Source organism: Athene cunicularia, assembly GCF_003259725.1.
Source record: "Athene cunicularia isolate RWA chromosome Z unlocalized genomic scaffold, athCun1 chrZ_part1, whole genome shotgun sequence".
Lineage (NCBI taxonomy): Eukaryota > Metazoa > Chordata > Aves > Strigiformes > Strigidae > Athene > Athene cunicularia.
Genome location: NW_020799142.1, coordinates 19,828,973 through 19,851,949, shown reverse-complemented (window position 1 = coordinate 19,851,949; position 22,977 = coordinate 19,828,973). Strand labels below are relative to the sequence as shown.

The 22,977-nt window shown below is 37.6% G+C and overlaps 1 protein-coding gene across 1 annotated transcript in view; it reads right to left on the bottom strand.

Annotated features, from left to right (window-relative positions):
- Positions 1-22,977, bottom strand: part of HCN1 (hyperpolarization activated cyclic nucleotide gated potassium channel 1) — a 181,965-nt gene that overhangs the window by 4,162 nt on the left and 154,826 nt on the right. The window contains exons 6-7 of the mRNA XM_026865803.1: positions 18,089-18,329; positions 162-326 (exon numbers count right to left, since the gene is read on the bottom strand). Coding sequence (XP_026721604.1) covers positions 162-326; positions 18,089-18,329 — 406 coding nt within the window. The remainder of the gene's footprint in view (positions 1-161; positions 327-18,088; positions 18,330-22,977) is intronic.

Sequence of the window (22,977 nt, the reverse complement as noted above, 5' to 3'; positions counted from 1 at the left end):
TGTCTGGACACGTCTTATTCATAAATCAACAGAACATCTGCTGTAGTGTTACAGAAACAAAGCTTTTAAGAAGGGTTTCATCTGGGCATTTTATCCTGCAACTCAAGGCAAAGAAAGGGTAGAAAGGGTTTAAGAATTCCTAAAATAGAAAAAAAAAATACCTATCCTGTCAAGTCTATCAATTGCCACCGTCTCAAAGGCTCTTCTCATCATGGGGTACTCTTCCAGAACCTCGTTGAAGTTGTCGACCGAGAGAGAATATAGGCGACAGTATGTGTCTGCTCGTACACTGGCAGTTCGACGGCCCTTTGTCAAAAGGCAAATCTCTGGGGAGAGAAAAAATTCAACACACACAGAAAACAAAGACGTTAGTGAACCATGCGAAACTTAAAGGCTAGGAAGTGACTCAGTGCTCACAAGTAATAATTCAGTACTCGGCAGTAATTTTTCTATTGCTGTTTACGCAAGGTTGCAGGGACAATTCTGAAGGTGTCTGATTCTATTTTTGCTACTCTGAAAAAAATAACTAATGTTCTTATAAAAATAAGAGCCCTGATTATAGGTTTTCTCGGTCTGGACTCTGATTTTATCAAGCCTTTTAAAATTTTTTTTTCAAGTTACAGGAAATGATCCATCAGTGTCAAACAGAGCTTGCTGACTCAATTAACCCAAGTGATTCTATTGATCTTTTAAAACATTTGACTAACATAGAGGACCAAGTCCTTTAATCATTTGCCAGATTTACTAAACTAATTTAATACATGATCTAATAATATTTGAATGTTGTTCTAAGAAATCTAATTAAAATAAAATATGAAAGTGCCTTCTGTTTCCTTGGGTTTTATGTTGTAGGTATTTTGGGAGAGTAAGCAAGATCTTAGACTTTTTTTTTTTTTTTTTTTTTTTTTTTTTCCTCTCACTGGGCTAAGAAACAGAACCATTTTAATCTCTGCTTACTCCATTTCATTAGTCTAGTAACCTTTCTCCACAAGTGCCTCCAACAGAAAATCTTCATTCTGGAACAGAGGAGACCAAAGCCATATGCAGTCTCAAGAAATAGCTCCAAACTTGTGAATGCTTATTCCCAAAGCCACAGGAAGAGGGTTACAGGACAAAGGCCAAAGTCAATGTGTGAGGCTTATAACAGCAAAAAATATGGGGTAGAATACTTATTTATTTATATTAAAATACATAAAATTAAAAAGTCAATTGCAAAAAAAAAGTCTTTGAGTTGATCCCATTTTCATGCTGGGGACTAAGAACACAGAAATATCAACAATTCTTGGGCTCAGTCAGAGTGAGAGTTTACCTGCTCAGTTCTAGCAGACAAGAGGTCATATTTGTTCATATTTAAATACAGGTAGGAAACTGTCTCCTACCCTGCTTCTGTGTCTATCAGAAGTGATCATTCTCAATCTCAAACTGTCATTCTCAAGTATGGAAAACCAAATATTCTTCATTAAGAAAAATAAAGATTTCTGTAGGCTTTACTTCATATCTATAAAGTGACAGCATAGAGGTTTTTTGGGGTATGTCTTCAACAAAATACATTTTTTATTATCTAGAATGTAAAGAACCTCAATGTTTTTTGTCTTGTACTTCTTGTTAAAGAATTTCCACATGCCACCTAACCCTGAGGGCTTAGGGACTAAGATGCTTAAATAACAGTGGATAAATCAAAGTAAATTAACGTGGGATAAGTACTAGCACAGAATGTAGTTAAACCCCAACAGCTTTGGGGAGAATTTACAGAGGCAAATGTGTATTATGAGTTTTGACCTAATGTCCCTCACAAAACTTAGTGCCCATGAAATAATGACAGTTTACTGTGAAGACCCAGTCAGGTCAAACAGAAGTCAGTCTTTTCCTCTTCCACCCCCTAGCTCATCCTGACTCCATCTCTTTTGACTGAACTCACTGCATTTTAGTTACAAGAGTAAGAAGGACATTTTGCCCAAAGGGGACAGTTAAATGCAGTGAATACTTGCTCCATTTCCTAAGGTATTCTTTAGATCTCACACAGAATAAACTTTTACAATGCACGGTTGGATTTAGAGATAACTTAATTAGCTGGAAAATCACCTCCTGATTTTCAGCTCTCTTCACTTAATATTGCTGCAAACAATACTAGAGACATAAGGAGGTGTTTTCTGCTATACTTAACAAATAGAAATACTTTGAAAAACATCACATGCCCTAAATGAAACAGATGTTGACTACAGATCCCAACCATTCTGAAGAGTATAAAAAAAAAATGGAGAAAGTACTGTTTTCAACATTCTTAATCTATAACACTGTATTTTAGATTACTTCAACAAGAAAGATGGGAAAAAAAACATAACGGACAATATTAGACTTCATCCCAGGACAATGGGACCATGGAATTAATGGATATTACTGCAGTAAATATAATTACTTTTCCCCTGCCTTCATCTTCTATTACACTTGTCAAATAGAAGATCAGGTTCAAGAACCTCTAAAGAACCTGAAGGTGCTCAGGTCCACGAGACCTGATGAGATGCGTCTGTGGGTCCTGAGGGAACTGGCAGATAAAGTGGCTAAGCCACTGTCCATTGTATGTGAGAAGTTGTGGCAGTCCAGTGAAATTCCTGCTGATGGGAAAACAGGAAACGTAACCCCCATTTTTAAAAAGGGAAATAAAGAGGACCAGGGAAACTACAGGACAGTCAGTCTCACCTATGTAACCAATATGATCATGAAGATCCTCCCGTAAACTATGCTAGGGCACATGGAAAATAAGGAGGTGATTGGTGACAGCCAACAGGGCTTCACTAAGGGCAAATCCTGCCTGACATATTTGGTGGCCTTCTATGACAGGGTTACAGCGTTGGTGGGTAAGGGAAGAGAAAATGATGTCATCTACGTGGACTTGTGCAAAGCATCTGACACTGTCCCAACTGGAGACATATGGATTTGACAGATTGGCTACTTGGTGTATAAGGAATTCGCTGGATGGTTGCACTCTAAGAGTTGTGGTCAATGGCTCAATGTCCAAGAGGACACTGTGTGGTGTGGTCAACACGCTGGAGGGAAGGGATGCGCCATCCAGAGGGACCTGGACAGGATGGAGAGCTGGGCCTGTGTGAACCTCATGAAGTTCAACAAGGCCAAATGCAAGGTCCTGAACATGAGTGAGAGCAACAATCTCAAGCGCAAATACAGGCTGGGCAATGAGTGGATTGAAAGCAGCCCTGAGGAGAAGGACTTGGGTGTACTGGTGGATGGAGAACTGGATATGATCCAGCAACATGCGCTTGCAGCTCAGAAAGCCAAACATAGCCTGGACTGCATTAGGAGAAGTGTGGCCAGCAGGAAAATAGAGGTGATTCTCCTCTACTCTGCTCTTGTAAAATCCCACCTGGAGTCCTCTGTCCAGCGCTGGGGCCACCAATATAAGAAAGACATGGACCTGCTTGAGTGGGTCCAGAGGAGGGACCTAAAGATGATCAGGGGGCTGGAGCACCTCCCTTACAAGGACAGGCTAAGAGAGTTGGGGTTGTTCAGCCTGGAGAAGAGAAGGCTCTGGAGATTCCTTCTAGCAGCCTTACAGTATTTAAAGGGGGCCTACAGGACAGATGGGGAGGGACTCTTTATCAAGCAGCATGGGGATAGGACAAAGGTTGATACGTTTTAAACTGAAAGAGGGTAGGTTTAGATTTGATGTAAAGAAAAAATTCTTCACAGTGAGGGTGGTGAGACACTGGCACAGGCTGCCCAGAGAAGCTGTGGCTGCCCCCTCCCTGGCAGTGTTCAAGGCCAGGCTGGACGGGGCTTTGAGCAACCTGGTCTAGTGGAAGGTGTCCCTGCCCATGGCAGGGGGGTTGGAACTAGATGATCTTTAAGGTGACTTCCAACCCAAACCTTTCTATGATTCTATGATTTTATGAAATCAGGGGAATAGAAAGAAACACTGAAAACCGTATTATTGTATTCTGCAAACCCCATCAGCCCACAACTTCTATTTGAAGAACATCTTTTTGGAAGGCTCTTAATAACCATAATGAGTCTTCTTGTTAGATCAGATAATAAAGGATGGGTTGAAAAAGACATGACAAATATCACAGCACCTAGAAACTGATCAGCGAATGTCACCTTGGAGCCTGCCTGCTCAGGAAGCCGGGAAAGCTTCATGTTCTCAGCTGTAGTTGAGTGGTCTATTCAAAAGATAAACTACAGCCTTCTGACAGAAAAAATACCATGTGATGAATACCCATATAATGCATTTCCAGCAACGTTTCAGCATTATAATCACTGATACATCATCTATATTGCTTTGTTATATGTATCAATAGCATCATTTGTACTTTTGCCACAAAACTACTGTGCTTGTCAATTGTATGTGTTCTGCATTTGAGTTCATTTCATCTATTAGTTATTTGTTTGGAGCAAACTCTCAAGTATAATAAGACATGATATATGAAATCTTATTTGTTTGGACTGGAGCAGAAGAACACAGAATGTCAAAATGTGTTCCCATCAAACACTTGTTTTCTTTTAAATAAATCCAAGTAATTGCTTATATATTTTTTTTTTTAAACAAGTAAATAAACAATAGATTTCATGAAAAGAAAAAAGTAATATAAATATCTGTGATACATCTAAAATGAGTCTTAGTGGCTTTGAGTACACCAGGTGCCCTCAACAATTATGCTCTCCTTGATGTTCAGTTGATTTAAACAGACTGTGAAATACAATAGCACAGGACTGTGCAGTGAAACACAAACAGCTTGGTTCTTTATTAGCATAAAAAGAAAGCAGTGGCAGCATATTACTCACTAATATTCCCATCTGCAGTTGGCATGGTATATTGCCTTCATGCTGACACTTTCAAAGTGTCAAATACTTCTATCTTTTCTTTCCAAACAAAAGAATGTCTTCAATTCCTATTAATAATCATGTATAAGGCTATAATGAACCTGTAATTCAACTCTAAATGCAAGTTTTATTTTACTTATTTAATTTCTTTGGACAACTGTTCCCTAGAACATTCTGAAACAAACATCAATCACTGCACTAATTAAAAATGACTATTTGAAAGTGCTAAACAATGCTAAAAACATTAATTTGCTCTTACGGTCCGTATTTAATAGAAATGCTATTAATTTGTCTGAAAAATCACAATTTGTGTTCTGCTAGCATCAGGTCTTTCCCACAGAACAATGCAGCTCTCAAAGGAACATGGAAAAAGGCTAAAACACAATGTACTTTCTGCTATCAAGACTGACTAAAAAGTGGAATGATAAAAGTTTAAAGCTAAGCCTTTTCTGAAGGTTATAATTATAAACAAAACTGATCGCCTATATATCAGTTGGACACATACATAGGACATGGTTTAGTGGTGGATTTAGCAGTGTTATGTTAACAGTTGGAGTCGATGATCTTAAAGGTCTTTTCCAACCTAAATGATTCTGTGATTCTATGGTTGTATTTCAGCAAGACCATCAGGTTCAGTTTTTGGAACACCATGAATTTCTGAAGAAGTTGCCCATATCTGTATCTTGTAAAACAGGGGACATGTAGATTGTATTTTATTATTGCATTAGTGTGACAGAACAGTCTAGATAGGAAATTCTACATACCCGAAAGACAGCACTGAGGAAAACTGATTTCAGGAAAACCCAGGTGAGTTAAGGTAAATGACACAACACATAGGATGACCTTTAAAGAATTAGGACTAGTAGGCCACAGTTTTGGTTCCAACTGAGAGCAGCTTCATTGTTCTTGTGGACTGTATTGATACGCCGCTGTAGGCTATAATTTTCCTCCTCCCTTGTTGCTATGTGATTCCTAAATCTTTTTTTCAATAAAACTGCTGGGGTTGTGGAGCAGTTCACCTCCAGCACCATTTGTGATGCATTGCTTTCTTAGTCTTTGCTGGATGGGTACATGGTCTGGCTATCCTAGCAATAATTTCCTGTTTCCACCTCATACAGACCTAGGAAAAACCCTTTTTTACTCCAGGAAGTACGGTTTATCTGACAGTGTAGCACCTATCCATTAACTACTGGTCATTTTTCATGTAAATTATACTTCAGATGTAACTACTCAACTTTCTATGTCACATTAACATTTGACTAGAGATTGAAAAACTTCAAAAATCAAGTAAAAGTTATTAGTTTCTATGCAGTTTATTAAGTGCTCTGTCCCCTCCTGAAGCTGTAACAGATTTCCAATCATCTGTCAGATTTAACACTACAGGATCTAATGAAGTGTCCTTCCAGCTGAGAACAGCTGACTCTTGTTTCAGTTCCTCAGCAGGAACTTTGTTTCATGTTGTAGCAAGAATATACATTGCTGGGCAAATGGGTAAGCAGCTATTCAGACCATCTGGTTACTTTCAGCAGCAGAAGAAAGATGGAAAATCAAAGCAATTCAAAGGCTTGGGTCAGCTGGTCTAATGCATTTGTGAGTATTTTACAAGAATGGGACAGTGTATTAGAATACTATTTTACAGAGAGAAATGAATTACTAAACTACTATAGAAAAAACTTAGATGTACCAAAGCTCTTTCCATCCACCCATCTTGTGGGTCTTCCAGAGCATGTTTCCCAGAACTACCAGGTTTAGTTTATTATTTTTTTCTAACATAACTTTTCATAACAGCAACTCTTTGGCATGCTGCAAAGACCAATACTTGCTGATTTCTTTCAAGCTACTGAAGTTGTCCACTGACCAGAAACTAGTTAATGGCCACTTCCTCGGTGTGCCAGTCACAAGAAGTGACCTTCAGCTCAGGGCACTCTATTCCCAGCTTTACAACAGGTAAATGTGAGTGGTGTTTATTGTTTAGACAAGGACTATATAAACTTTACTCAACTGAAAAAAAAAAAAAAAATCAGTAATCTTCTAAACACCCCATTCTTTCAGAAATGAAACCATTTCCCAGTTCCACATTGACGTAACCATCTCTAATATAGAAAACAGGGACAAGCTGTTTCATATTATAAAAATGTGATTGCTTTAACACATACTTCTGCATTTCTGTCTCCTATTACTTTATTAAATTTTGGGAAACATCAAATGTAGATACCTATAATATTTTTTCTAAGTTTTTAATGTATTCTTTTTATCTTTCAATATATTATCACTAGTGCACAAGATGGAAAACTGAGGGATATACTGCTTTTTATCATAGATAATGAAATGACTAGCACCAGGTCTTATGATTAGTCAGAATGTGGTTTACACCAATTAAATGAGTTTCAGTAATCTATTTGCTAAAACAAACAACAAAAAACCCCAACTATGCCACATAGCTACGCAGATGTTATTTTTGCAGTTGTTTTGCAAAACAGTATTTACATTCACATTAGTCATGACTAGGGGGGTGGGGGGTGGGGAAGAAGAAGTGATATTCCCCCCAATCTAGATCTATGGAATGAATGGAAATTAAAAGGATGAGTTAAATTTAGCTCTGAATTCAGTCCTGTATTTAAGAGACCTTAAAATATGGTCACTGCTCAATAGGAATATTCCTGCAGCAAAGGAGACAACTTAAGGAGGAAGGAAAATTGAGACAATTACTGCCTTTTAGAAACAGGTTTATAATCTGGACTCTCCAAAAGAAAAAAACCTACATCTTTTCCCACCTTATTTACCCTAAATATGGAATTACAGACAAGAAACTTTGAGTTTGTTAGAGTGAGCAATAGCAGACATTGGCTGCATGACACTGCCCACAGGACACTGCCCACAAGACACTGCCTCTTCATTTAAGAAATGCCAACAACAATTGTCTGTAAAGTTGCTTTCAGATATCTGGGTTCATCAACCAGAGAGAGGGTTCATGAAAGAGGCCTGAATACACATTTGAGCAGTTACTGTTTTAAAGAGGACCGAAAATGGCCAATTACAATTAAGTGTCCAAAACAACTTCCTTAATCCCTCAGTTTCGGTCTCCTGCACTTTCTGAATTATTTACCTAAACCCAATTTAAATTTATCTATTTGTGATAGCTGTTACCCTTATATAGTCATCCTATATAAAAAAACCAACCAACCAACCAACCAACCAACCAAAACCCCCAAAGCCCAACAGGTTAGTTTGTTTCACATTTTTATTGCCTGTTTGTAGTTATTTGAAATTTGTGGCTCTGAAGACCCTAACACATGAGCTCTCAGCATGTTCATGGTTTATTTTTATTTTATTTTATTTTATTTTATTTTATTTTATTTTATTTTATTTTATTTTATTTTATTTTATTTTATTTTATTTCATTTTATTTTATTTTATTTTATTTTATTTTATTTTATTTTTTTTTTTTAATAATTTTACTTAACAGAACAAATAAAAGAAATAGAAAATGTGCCCTAACAAGCAAGGTTGAAATTGACAACTTTTTTAAACAGAAAAGGATTAGAAAAAAGCTAATTACACCTCTATTAATACAGCAATTAAAAACGCAGAGATGTACTTCATTCAGTAGATTTCTGGAACTGTCCCCTCATAACAAGTTAGGAACAGGATACTTGTTTGCACATAACTGTCCCTACTTGACAGCAACCTTACTGGCTGAGGTAATTTCTGCATCCTGAAGATGTCCCATATGTATCATGTCATATCTCTGAAGAGAGGAAGAGAATGTAATGGGGACTGAGAAGAACATTTGCATATGAAAAGATTCTATGGTGTTATAGCCAATAGTAATAATAGGGGTTTTAGTCTTCTTGAGTCAGGAAATGGTCAGTAGGAAAAGAAGAAGATGATAAGGGATATCAGCACCCCCCACAAACAGTACTTTACCAGTCCCTTTCATCCAGAATGTTATCCATGGAACACAATCCCCACATATGGAAAAAGGAGAGTTTATCTTGAAAGACATTCTGGGAGAAGAAGGGACCTTCAAAACAGACAAGTCTGAAGTAGCTGGAGATAAGTATCCATTATAGGCATTTTATAACCATTTTCCTGATCTAAAATACAGGTGAAAGATGATTAGTTCTTTTGTTATATTTCTTTTCATTACTCTCTGCCCTAAAGGTCTCCCTCACAAGACTTCATTTACTTAACCTTTGTATATATATGTCAAATGTCTGGTACAGTAAGTGGTCTAATTACAGAGGTTCTATTATATTTTTTTCCTGTAAGTATTTCTAATTGGCAGAGAGGTACATTTACTGCACTGGAGATAGCACAGGTTGCCTAGTGAAAAAATTACTCTTCCTAAAAGAACTGCCTGACTTTCATTGACCCAAACGTTGATAGGATTTATAGAGGAATACTTACTTTAAAAAAATGTTTCAGATTTCAACAAGCCTGAAGGTATGCTTTCTTTAATTTGCCCCAAATTTGTATTTTATGCTACCTACCTATGAGAAGCTGTTTCTTGAAACAACCCTTATTTTTACCTGCCCAATTCCTTGAATAAGGCTGAATACACTACTTTATAGTAGCTCTGAGAAAAGTAGTATAATAACATGCTACTAATTTGCATTTGAGACTTACCCAGAGCAGGCCTCCCATTATTTCCATGTGGAAGTCATTAAAACAATTTGGCAGAGCCTTTAAAATATTATTTAATGTGATATAAGTAAATGTAGACAAAGACATTTTGGGCATATATTAATTTTCAAGGCACATTTGGATGCAATAAACCAATTAATTTTAGCCACTCTCTAATGACTTTTGTCATTTTTGACAAGACTGATATATAACTGGATGTTTTTAAGTCCTCATCTTTCCTGTAAAGTTAATGCTGGTAAACTATTAAGCATATTTCAATGTAATATGCTTAATGTATATTGACAGTATAATTAAGTTCTTTTCAGAAAGGTTGTTAGCCACAATTATCTTTACATCAAGAAAGACAGCCAAATACGCATGGTTAGGATACACTTGCCTTTATAAAAGGTGGCATGTTAGCTGACCAGAGACACTTTATGTTCCATGCTGACCACTCTCGTCTTTTTTTTTATCTGAAGGTACTGAAAATAGCTATGGCCAAGTTTTCATGACTAGAGAAAACAGAGGCCATAACATTTCCTACATCCTGGCTGTTTTCTGTTGTTAAATTTTTCTGAGAAAGGTCTGTTTGATAGAACAGAATCTCAGGTTCATTATATAAAATACAAATGCATGTCCTTATTTTATCTTCAATGTTATTTCTACAACAAAGAATCCATACATTTTATTCTACTTTAATTAAGTGTTCTTTCTACCAAGAGAGACTAAGATAGTCTATTTATTATCTTGTACAAGCTCATAATTTGACAGATATTAATTTTATTTTCTTAAAAAAAATAATAATTAAGCATAGATCCTAAGATAATGCGCCTAAGTACAGATTTAGCTTTCATACTGTCTGGGTCAAAGGCCAAAAGTGATTTCATATAATTCATCAGAGCCTACTTTTGTTTAGACGGATGTTTATTCCCTGTCGAAAAAAACCCCACTTAGTTTCTTATTCATATATGTTATGCTCTTGTCAGCTTCAGTTTGGCAAACAACAACATTTACAAATTAAACTATTCAACTTGAATTTAAGTGGACTGTAAAAATATTGCACTTTTTTTTTTCCCCATTAAATTATTAAACAAATGATCAGAGACTGTCAGTTCTGAATTAAATATTTAGATTACATATTTAATCTAAACTCAAGTATTTAGTTTAAATTCTACTGTGTAAAATTGAAGGTACTTGCAAAATCATGTTCTGGTTTGTCTGTGTTGGCCACCTCAGATTTCCAGGCCATGATGATGTGATGTTTTTCTTGTGTCATGTATAAAGTCTAAATTAAAAATTTACACTGTCCATGAATTTGCAGAATTAGAATTGTAATTTGGTTTGATGACTATGTTATTTAGATAGCTAGAATTATGACTATTAATATTGTTAAATTTATACCTTTTAGCATCACAGAGTAATTTATTTTTATTTCATCTTCTTAAAAAGTCTCTTAGGCTTTTAAAAACACTGTTCTGTCTGAATAGCAAGAAGTTCTTCTGACTGCATAGTATTTTCTATATAAAATATGGTATCAAAAGAACAACACAATGCAGAACAAGAAATTATTCTATATCATGATGAAATGTATCCTCAAAATCGCAGACTAGTCTGTGTCAAAAGAACTTTTAATTTTTTGGACCCCTTGCAGATAATTCTTTTAGAAAAAAGTTCTACACTGTTCACCTGAAAAGTATTCTACAAATGAGTTGGTATGGAGATCTGGAGATCCTGATTCCTCAAAGCATTTAATTGGGTACTTGCCATTAAAAATGTGAATGATCACACTTCAGGGAGGCTGCTTATAATTAATTAGTTGGAGTATGAACACTGAGAGACTTAATTTACCACTACCTTGAATAAGAAGCAGCCATATGCAATATTTTTTGCAAAATGTAAAACTGTATATGGTATCATGTTGTCCAGGTGTAAAGCAGTAAGCAGTCTGGCACTTTAACAGCAATTTCCGCTTTTATAGTAAGTATTAGACTGCAAATCTTGAAAAGTAGTCTATCGAAAGGAAGTACCTAGAGTGTACCCAGAAAAAAATTAAGTGGCAAAATATGATATAAAGTGACTCAACATTTCCCATGGTATTATTTTCCACTGCACTGATCTAAAATATACTGACAGTTGCTGTTCCAAAATGGGGAAAAGCTCCATAAATAATAGGTAGGTCAAAGAAGTTCTGTCTAATTGGCCTTCTACAAGCTGCAGCAAATGCAAGATACAATGTTACTAGAATTTCAAGCGTGGAACGATAACTGTTTAAAAAGTATTAAATTATTTAAGCAAAATAAAACATTTAAAAATCTAAAGTATTCCATGAAATACATGTTATAAAAAATAAACCAAAAAAGAAAAGATGCCATAATATGTCTCTGGGACATATTCTAGCAAGATGGGGATGAGAATCTAATTTATATATAATTTTGATAAATGAATGATAACATTCAGCACAGTTAGTGATATTTGCCTTTGAATAGTAAAATAAAACATGTATTTGTCTCTTATTCCAACACATGAGGTAGACCATTACACTTGCATATTCATATTCACACGCAGCAACTCTCACACATATAAGAAGAGTTTTAAAAAAATCACATGCACTTCTTCTTGTTCAACATACACGGAAGGCCATAGAAAAAAATTGTTTTAAACAATATGTCTTTTAGTTAGTCTATTACTGAATGACTCCAAGTGGCATAATACCACTAGGATTCTCAGTGAAGGAAAAAAGAAGAAACAATGGGGAGGGGGAACTGCAATTGGACACATCACAAATTGAGTATGATGAATTATTGCATACTTACCTAATAGAACTAGGAAACTCTCTCTAACTGCAAACACCATGGGGCCCCCAGATCTAATTCATAAAAATATACCTACACTTCCTACTCCTCAGTTTGGATTTTCCTAGCAATATTGGCATTCCTTCACCTCTAACACAGTATCTGTTAGAAACAGAAGAAAGGTTAAATTTCCTGGAACATACGTCTGAGTTGCTGATGAAGGAAAGCCTGTGTAAACACAGGTGGGAAAACAGATGGAGAAAGGAAAAGATATAGCAGGGACACAAGTCTTGTCTTGTGTCCTCTGAGGCTGAGAGAAATTTTGCCAGTGACTACAGCAAGAGCGGGATGAGACCACAGTGAACAATCAGTCCTCTGTCCTCCAGCAAGAAAACAAATGAAGTAACAGAAGAGTCCTGAACATATTCCCAGAAATCTCCCCTTCGTTATGTTGTGCTGAACCTTACTGGTTGGGTAGTGCTGGATTTATTCATTTCTTCTTCTCTTTGTAGGCATGTTAGCCCCACTCTAACATTCCAGTTAAGGACAATGGCAGTTTATCATATGCTTAGGTTGGATCAGGACTGCATGCCCAAAGTAATTCCTCAGACTCTACAGGGCTGGCAGCTGAAGGAGAACAGGACATCACGAAATCACTCAGGCTCATCAGTGTGCTCTACAATAGCTTTGGGACAGCTGTAACTTTCATCTTTGCAGGGATAACAATCTCAGGTGAGTTATAAAATAGCAAAAAGCTGCTTTTCTCCTTTGTTCCTTAAGCAGGAGCTTGCAGTCCATAGTAGAGTGCATGTGAACACCAGCAGACTGTGGTTGGGGTTAGGGGTATGCAGGGAAGTGGAGGATCATAAAGCATCAGGGAGCAAAACACCATTCAAGAAGGGAAAGAGAAATTGCAGAGCCAGATCTTATCGTGATGACTAAATGAGCCTTATTAGCCACACATGGAGCCAACTGAGAAAGAAGAAGGAAACTGTTGGAAAGGAGTTCTTTTATAAAGCAAACTTTTCTTCAGTTTATTGAACTCCTGCATGTTTGTTGTTGTAATTAATCACGAGACATTTTGAATCACCAATTTACATAATATTATGGAGTGATTCTGATATAATTTACACCATCAAAAATTAGAATTGCCTCATAGCAGTGTCATTACACCAGTTTCTACCAATGTCTATTGGTACAAAGAAAATTAGATTTGTATTAGGCTCATTAGATACACTACTATTTCTACTTTGTAAAGCCTCAATAAATCATGAACTATGCTTCTCTATAAGCAAAAGAATCATATTCTTGTGCTTCATCTGTAAAGACTTCAAAATCTTTGCATTTTAAGAATTTTATATGTCTAGTGAAGAATTAAAACTGTTCAGTAATTCCTCCTATCACAAGAAGTCTTTGAGTAATTTTTAATAAAACCAACTTGTACTCAGAGGAAAAGGTTCAGTAGGATCAAAACCTGGCAATTTACTCCCTACCATCTACTACTGGGATTACAGCATAACTGAGTTTGGATTACCAAAGAAGAGAAACACAAATATGCACTGAGACAGACAAAAGAACTGTGGAGCTCTCATTCTCCACTGCTGTGTACCTAACAAAGACTTTACATTTTCAGTATTGTAAACTGCAGATACTCAAAACCATGAACACGATGACAAAAAATTAAATAATATACCCATCACAACATCCTCAAAATACAACTGCCCACATTTTTCACCTGCCTCCGGATTCTTATTCTTCATCCCAAGAAGGCCAAATTCAGTTGCGTTCATCTCAAGCTTGCAATTCAATTAAGCTGCAAACACATGTGAAGTCAGATTTTCCTACCTGCAGTTCAAAAGTAATAGGTGTAAGCACCTTCCTGCTCCTGAAGGTTTCTTTAACCTTTTTCAGACATGCTCTTACCCCTTGCATTTTTTTTCCCTGTCCCACTAATCTCATGCCCATGACGTTCCCCTGCACTCACAGTTCCTCTGTCTCTTATTTCCTTGCACCACTCACAGCCTGACTCCTACCCAAGTAGTCCTCTCTCTGTTGACCTCCATCTCACTCCCAACACTCTTCTAACCTCCTGCATGGTTTTGTTCTATATGTTAACATAGCCCTGCCCATCCACTCCCCTGACCTTCTTCATTCACACTCTCCCTAGAGAAGCAGCTAGAAGGAGGTCATAATTTCCATTGAGGGCAACCTTGTTTCCCCTCATATGATAACTGCGTCAGTCTCAGTGGGCAATGTTTCTATTTTATTTGTAAAGAGTAAAAACACATCTACTGCTTTGCTGAAAGTAGCAGCAATCCTATTGCTAATAAAGGGGAACTGAGAGATATTTTAGAAAACAGAGGGAAAAAGGGAAGGAAGACATCAAAAATCCATAGACATTTGGTAAAAATGAGTATTGCTAGATTTCCTCAAAATTGCGGGAGAATCCAGTTAAAGCAGATATAGATTATTAAAATCCTAGAATTCTCCATTGGTAACTGTGGCTTATATAATTTCACTGATGTAGAAATAATGATGTAACTGTGCAATAAAGTGAAAAATTAGCTTCATGTATTCTTCATTGCCTAATTCCTGTCCCTCTTATAAACACTCACATATGATAATATTCTTCAATCAGCAGTCTGAAAAAACTTACTGGGATGAAATGGGCTGGGATGCTGCTGGGCTAAGTAATGCTCCTGCACACAAAGTTCAAGAAGATTAGATTTATAAACACATACGAAGGTTAAGGGATAGGATGCTCTTCCCACAGTACCACAGCACCAACAAAAAAACCACACTATCTCTGAGGTTACTATCTTGTACTTACTCCTTCCTTCCAGAAAGGACAAACCAGTGAGCACAGATGAGGAAAGAGGCAGATAATCAAGCCCAGATATATGGAGGGCTCCCTGGAGTCACCACTCTGCATCTCTTTCAAAAATCAACAGAGAATGTAAGGCAGAGGGGGAGTGTATTCTGATTAATCCACTGGTGGTTATCCAGGCACATTCTTTTTGAGAATTTCCAAGCAGTTGTAAGGTTTATCTAGTTTCATGTGAGACTTGTAACACACCCAGATCCATAGGAAAGCCTGTTTGTCAATTAAGAGCAAAGATCAGGAAAGAGAATTTAAATGTTCAACAGTACCTCATCTTCAAACCTTCAGATATTTCCTCTCTTTATTACTGCAACTTTTGGCTTTTCAGGCTCACTCTCCTAACAGTTTCCATTCAAGCCTCTCCAAAATACTGGCAACACTGCTCTGGTTTTAATTAAATATTGGCTTTCATACTAATCTCCAGTTCTCCAACAACTCCAGGGTGTCATAAGCTTTCCACTAATACAATGTCATCAATACCCAAACATTTTACATATTGTAAGTTTGATAAACGTTTTCCAAACCCAAGGCAGGATGTTGGTGAAAACCTCCATGAGTTCTGGAGGTGAGCCTGCCTCTCCAGGGACACCTCCTGAATCCTCCCAGAGCCAGGGCCCCAGGGACACATCGCTGGGACATACCTGACATCCAACAGTTACCTATTCTGAGCTGGGACTGGGAACTTCCAAATTATTAGACATTAAAAAATTGAACAAGGATCTGTTTAGGTATTGTACACTCCTCCCACCTATGTGTCCTTCCCTTGCTTGTGAGAGAACGGGGGCTGATATTGATTTATTGTGTCAGACCTGGGAGCAATACAGTTGAAGTTTTTTCTTAAACAGCATCTCAGCCTCAGGTTTTGCATGTCTCCATTAGGCAAAAAGGGGTTTTAGGATTTGGATCCAGGTTTACTCTTCCAGCTTGTTAATTTATCACTGTGAAACTCTTCTTGTGTCTGCTTTGGTCAGGAAACTTTACTCAGATTCTGATACACATTTCAAGGGAAGAGGGTCTTCTCCAGAGAGAAGAGAATATAAGATTTTTTTTTTCTGCTTTGACAAACCAAACCTTTTAAATTCACAGTTATCCAATGTACAGCTTGTTTCCTCTCTTTTCAGCTGCAGTCAAATAGGTCTTTCCTCTCAAGGGTCTGAAATCTGCTTCTGGGAGTTCATAAAGCTATATGATATTCTGTTATAAGATCTCTGAATCATACCACTTTCGATCCTAGGGCACTGCCTTTCTCAGGTTCTTTTTCTCCCTGTGTACTTGTCCTTCCTCGTCTTGCCTTGCTGCTCTAGGTTACATTCAGCTGCAGCTATTTTCTTCAATTTGCCCCAGCAGCTGCCAGACTTGGGATGCATTTGCCCCTATTTTTCACCCCTTATCTCATCCCAGCTGCAGTCTGGATGCAAAACTGCTTCGGTATGCAGTGTAGTAAGTTCCTGTGGTGTCTGGAGATTACAAATACCTTATTTTATGTCTGCATTCCTGCTAAGAAGGGTAGCGGATGAACAGGATGAGCTAAGTAGTCATTTGCACTGCAACAACAGGCTGACAGTTACGTAAAATACTTTCATGCGCAATCTCCTCTGATCCTCTGCTGGTTCAGAGGAGTATTATGGTCAGATTCAGCACGCAGGCTCTTGCAAACTCATTTTCATAAACTGGGGCACTGCTAAGCATAGAGAAGACCAAGACCAAGGTTGCTCTGTTTTTTCACCCTCAGCATTTACCTTTTCTTTCTCCTTAATCGCCTGTCTTCAGCATCTACAGTTTAAACCCATGGGATAAACACAAGACCTCTTTACCAAAGTGCTTCTGCACATACTGTTACAAATCACCTTGCAGAGGCTACTGCAGAGTGACAAGGCCTCCTGGCCAGATCAGTAGAAGTTGCTTTAGCATATTATTCTAAAATTGGATTAGTTAAGTAACTCTACAGCCCAATTCAAACACTGATCCCAATTCACTTTTCTAAGCTTCCCACTTCGGTATACCAACTAAATGCCACTGATTAGGCTTTCAAGTGAACCTTTTTCTGAATAATTTAGACACAGTTCTGGGATGATTCATGAGATTCACCAAAAAATTAATACAATGACCAACTAACTGTAACTGTCATGGGCAGCCAGTGGTACACACAAATCTTCAATCATTCTAGAAGCCAGTCTTGCTGCTAATTCACAGAAGCAGACACCTAGTCTACTTCACAAAGACGATTTACAGTCACAAGGAACAGTATTTTCATACCAGTCAATTACTATATGTAATTACTTTCATCCAAACATAAATATTCAGATGCCTTCATCTAAACCCCCCTGTTTTTCATTAGGACTATCAGATTAATTTGGATTAAAATTCATGTCTGGTTTTTATTAATATACATCTGTTAGAGGGCTATCTACTCAGATAGGGACTCCAGTTTCTAATAGTATATACTGGAAGGATAAACATTGTTGAGTGTTAAAATTCAGTGAAAAAGCACTAATAACAGCTTGAAATATTAATGAAAACCAAAATATCCCATATAAATAATGGTCTTTTATCCACTGCCTGATTTTTAATTCTTAGTGATATTTTTACCTTTTAGAAGTACTTTAAGTTTTCAGAGAAGATGAATCCTGTTTATTTTATATTTACATAGCTTTAAAATTGCTATGCAAATTATTATATTTATATTTATATACTGTCTGCTAAATAACAGTGCTCTTAATTCAAAGTAACTTCAAAATTTAGGAAGGTCATTCTGCACCTTCACTAGCTATCCTCACAACACTAAGCAAACTCTGAACAGCTTATTCAGAAATATTTTGTGCACTCTTCACTGCAGTTGGAATTGTCTAGGCAAAATACATCAGACTTATTCTGATGTCTCTATGTGTCTGATATGGAATGTTTTGTTCTAGTGCATTAATTCCAATGTTTTAATTCATTTTTTCCTACTCACCTCCAAAGTAAGAGCCATCTGTCAGCTTCAGCTCCTTGTTGGATTTGGTGATTACACCAGCAACACCATGCTGAATGAAATACATCTTTTTACCCACAGCCCCTTCTCGGATAATATAATCTCCAGGTTGGAACACTTCAAATCGCAGTTTGCTTAGCATGGCAGTCACAAAATTGGGGTCTGCATTAGCAAAAAGAGGCATTGTAGCAACCAGTTTCCGACAGTTGAAGTTGACAATCTCCTAAATGGAAGGGAAACATAATGACAAAAATAGTCAGCAAATATATAAAATATGATGGGCATTGAAAAAAAGACTTTTTGCTTTCTTCACAAAGAAGTTCTTTATGCCTGATATTGGACTTTTCTGTATTTCTTTTTGTGCCTAATTTTTTAATCTTTTCATTATATTTTAATCTGTTTCTAGTGAAGTGATTGAAACAGCAGTGCAGTCTGATTTGTATTTCTGAGGTGAAACGTTGTCTTCTTCAGGTGATTTTTCATATCTTATTATTCCCCTTGGATTTTAAGGGGAAAAATATGACAGAATGATAAAAATTAAATAGGAATTATACCGCCTGACAAGATTAGCTGTTGCAATAACTGTATCAAGTCATAAAGTTACACAAGCCCTGTGTTTTCAAATATTACACCAGTAACATCTTCTTGATCAGAACATCTCCAGTGGTAATTTAAATGTACATTCCAGTTAGTTGCAGGACCAGCTGAAATCAATAGGAATATTTCCTTCCCATAATTTAATTCATTTTATAAATACAGAGGCATACATTCCTGTCGTTCAAAGACACACAAATATAGTAGACCCTTATAGGAAGAAAGTACTGCTATTTTCCTAAGACTGCTACAGGCCTTAAGGATGTCCACCAAGAATATTTATATTTACACTTCCAACTGTGAGTACATCTACATGAAAGTGTTAGTACCAAAAAGCTATAAATATTCTAATTGCTTCAAATTTCTTAAAAAATGAACAATTTCTGAAAGAGTTTAAAGCTCATACTTGCAGATATTACTTTGGAAAATCTAGGTGGCCCATTGTCATACAGATTTAACAGTGTATTGAAGAGCTGATAATCAGTATTGCATATGGAGAGGGGCTCAGGCAAGCAACATCTACTGAGTTAACAACTCAAACATGACAGGAAAAGCATATATGATCATCTGTATATAAATGCACACAGAGAAAATAAAAACACATTTATAAGTCACCTAACTGCTTTGTAAAGGGAAACAGAATTTGTCAGTGGAGTATCCCTAGCATTGATTACACTAAGCCAAGGCTTTGTGATTGATGTAAAGGAGACATCTCACCTTCCAGTGCTCTCACCCCATTGACTGAGACCCAACGCACTCCTGCTGGAAGTTGCTTTTTTCAACCTCCCATGCATCTGCTGTCTCATGTATCTCATATATCCCATGCAGCTAACTCTCCGAGCAGCAAGCTTAGATATACTTGTTTACAGTTGAGACAAATTCCTTTCTTCTCCTCCCACCCCCACCCCGTAATATCCTGCTTGCAGACTTGATGGGGAACTTCAGATAATTCCACAGTACAAGCAATAAAACCATAACAAATTCTTCAAATCAGTCTCCTGGTATCTGGGAAGGAGGTGGGAATCTCCCTTTGAAAGGAAGCCATCGGCTACTGAGTCAGTTAAGAAGTGTGGGCATGATCTAAGAGTGAAGAAACAACTGCCTTTCTCTGAGAAATTATGTCCTTTCAAAGTAAGTTCAGTAGTGTGAGAGACGAGAAACCAGGCCTGTGAGAAACTAAGACAAACAACCTGGGAAAGCAAAAGTTGAGGCTGATTGAAGAAATGCCTCAAACACTCGCAAGACAAAACCATGAGTAACAGGGTGCATGCTGTGGAGGCCGAAGCTGATAACGCTGCCCGATGTCGCTGGGGGAGAGAGCCCTGTGGAGACAGGACGGCTCTGCTCTGAGGCACCTGAGCACATTTCAAGGGCCATGTGTCTGGTGAATGAACTTTGCTTCATTATCCATGAAATGCATATTAAAGTTAACACCCCTCAATATGCTAATGAGGGCTGTCATGATCATGCTAATTACATCATCCCATGAAACACCTTACCCCTCCCCGTACATGGGATACGTAGGTCTGTGGGTCAACCTAGGGGACGGACCCAAGGAAAGCGGGTATAAATCAAAGGGGAGAAGAAAGGGCTCGCTCTCTCAATCTGACCCACTCTCCCTGCCCCCCTTCGGCCATCTGGAGAGAGCAGTGAAGCAAAGAAGACTGATACCAGCAAAAAAGACGGCCATCTCCTGGAACCCTCGCCAGCGGGATCAGTGCAGGAACCCAGACCGGTGATCTGTATTTCCCCATTCCCTCTATCTTCCTCTTTTCTTTTTTCTATTAAAAAATGCAAAGCATATTCTATTGCTCGCCACAACTTGCTCTGTACTTAGCCAATTATCATGTGTTCAATTAGTACATTGTAGGTAGTTAATAAATGCTTGGAGACTTGTTGTCCGCTCCAATTGGGGATTTGCGAATCTGAGTCACTTGTCCCCCTCGTCTGAACGGGACGTGACAAGTAGAACTTGAAAAATAATGTGAAATAAAATGTCTCACCAGGCACCTGGGAAGCAGAAAGCTGTTATCTCCAGCAATGTCTTATTTTCCATTTAAGAAAGAAAAAAAACATGGCAAAATTATTTTCTACTGCTACTCCTAGGATAGACTTATGATATCTTCTGACAATCCCGCAAGAAAGTGTCATTATATAATAGCAAGATCGAAATAGAAGTGTCTCCAAGCAGAAATGAACATTGATTCTTAAGAAAGGGCAGTACAGTGATTCTCTTTAACACTGGTCTCAAGAGCATCAAATCTATACACTTAGACAAACGTTGTACAAGCCTTTTTTTTCCCTCCTCTTTTTTTCCTCTGGAATGAGCCAAGGAGATTAAAAAAAACCAAAACCAAAATTTGTGTAGCTATACTTTAACACAGATTTAATTCCAGAATTATCGGGTTAGAGTGAATGAAGAGTAAGATGCTACATCTTTAAAGTCAATCACTAAATTCCAATTGAATTCAGTGAGGGTATGATTCCAACAAGAACATTTTATCTAAGAATTATTTATAAGGGATGGAAATAGAATAACACTCCTCTTCCAACACTTTTCTGTATTGCCTCACTTTCTCTCACCCTCTCTGATTGCCATAACTTCCCCTTCTTATGAGTGTTTTGGCATGCCTGAAACACTGCATCATGTATGGACTCCATGGCTAAGTGTAAATGGCTTGGATTAAGACATGGAGGAGACAGATCTGAGACTAAGAATAGACTTATTCATGGTTGCATGAAGCTTCAAATGTACAGGAATACATGTCAGGAACTGGAACAGAAAAGATGTGAGAAAAAGAGCACTGAGATTTGTAATGACTGTGAGACTCCTGCTTGTAGAAAGGAAGAACAGTCTGGTTACAACTCCCACCCAGCAGGCAAAGATATGGATGCTACTGGTGTAACACTATGGGACAATAATATCTACACAGATGACATCAGAGTCAGAGCTTTAAAAAACCTCACAACCCAGTCTTGCTTGTAAAACCATGTGGAAAATTTGATGCAAGATGTGTGCTTTTTGCCTGAATCCAAAAATTATCTCAAGCAACAGCACTGCAAAGCGTGAACTACCAAATGGGTGTCACTGACATTCAAGATCAGCAAATCCTGCCGAGTCATTAAGTCAAGAGAAGTAATCACAGGCTACTCCTTTAAGTATATTTTGTATAAGGGAGTAAGTATTCTAAAGAGATTCTATCTGACCATCTTTCTAAAGGATGAGGAGAAGCCTGTTTTCCTTCTCATCTAAATACTTCACTTCTCTGAAAAGCTTCAGCCACCATCTCTCTCCCAAGGGAAAGTTATTCTCTGCTCCTGCTGCTTGCAGTATGGTGGCATCATGCGAGGAGTCCCAGACTATATCCTCAGCTCTGTACGAGACTGCTGGAAAGCTGGCAAAAACTACTACTTGTCTTGCTCAGGGACTTTTCAGTAGACTTGCTGCTTGTTTTCTGTTTCTGAAAGTGAAGAGCTTGTCTTGCATGAACAGGAAGCAGAAAAAGGAAATTACCAAAGAAAGAAAAAAATGACTGGAAATTATACAGAAGGTGGTGGGAAAGCACAGAAAAGGCTGGGCAAGTGGAAGGTTCAACTCCAATCATGATCAGAACGGAAGAGTAAAATAGATCTAGGTGGAGTAGTATTAAGAGAGAATGGGAAGAAAACAAAAAAAAAAAAAAGGAACACAAAGACTTAGAAGAAAAGGAAAAAAAAGGAGGCAGGAAGGTTGACATTAAAAACAGATTGAGAAACTGAAATGCCTGAAAAGAGTGAGAGCACAAAATCCGGAGAAAAGGTGTCTGGAGAGAAAGCTGAGAAGTAGGGCAGATGAAGTAAACAAATGAAAACTTGGAAGAAAATGTAAGTGATCAGTAATGTCTCTTAACAGCATCACAGAGGAGCATGATAGAGAGAGAGGGGAGAATTCACACCTGCATGACTCCACTGTGCAGAGCCAGTCCAGCCCAACAGAAAGGAATTAATTTCATCTTGAGAATCCCTACAAATCACACCCTTGGTCACAGGATTTCACCCTTGGAACCTCATGTCCTCGTACGGCTCTATCTTTTGCCCACATTTCTCTCTCAATATAAAAACTATATCTGGATATACTTATATATACACACACATTACCTGCTCAGCCTGAGGTGCCTAATGAAGGTACCAACGTAGCTACAAAACCACCCTGCTGTGGTAATTTCAGTTGTTATGTCTCAGTAATGCATTCATTTTGTTGATTAGTTTTCTGTGAAAGTTTATGTTAAAGTACAAAC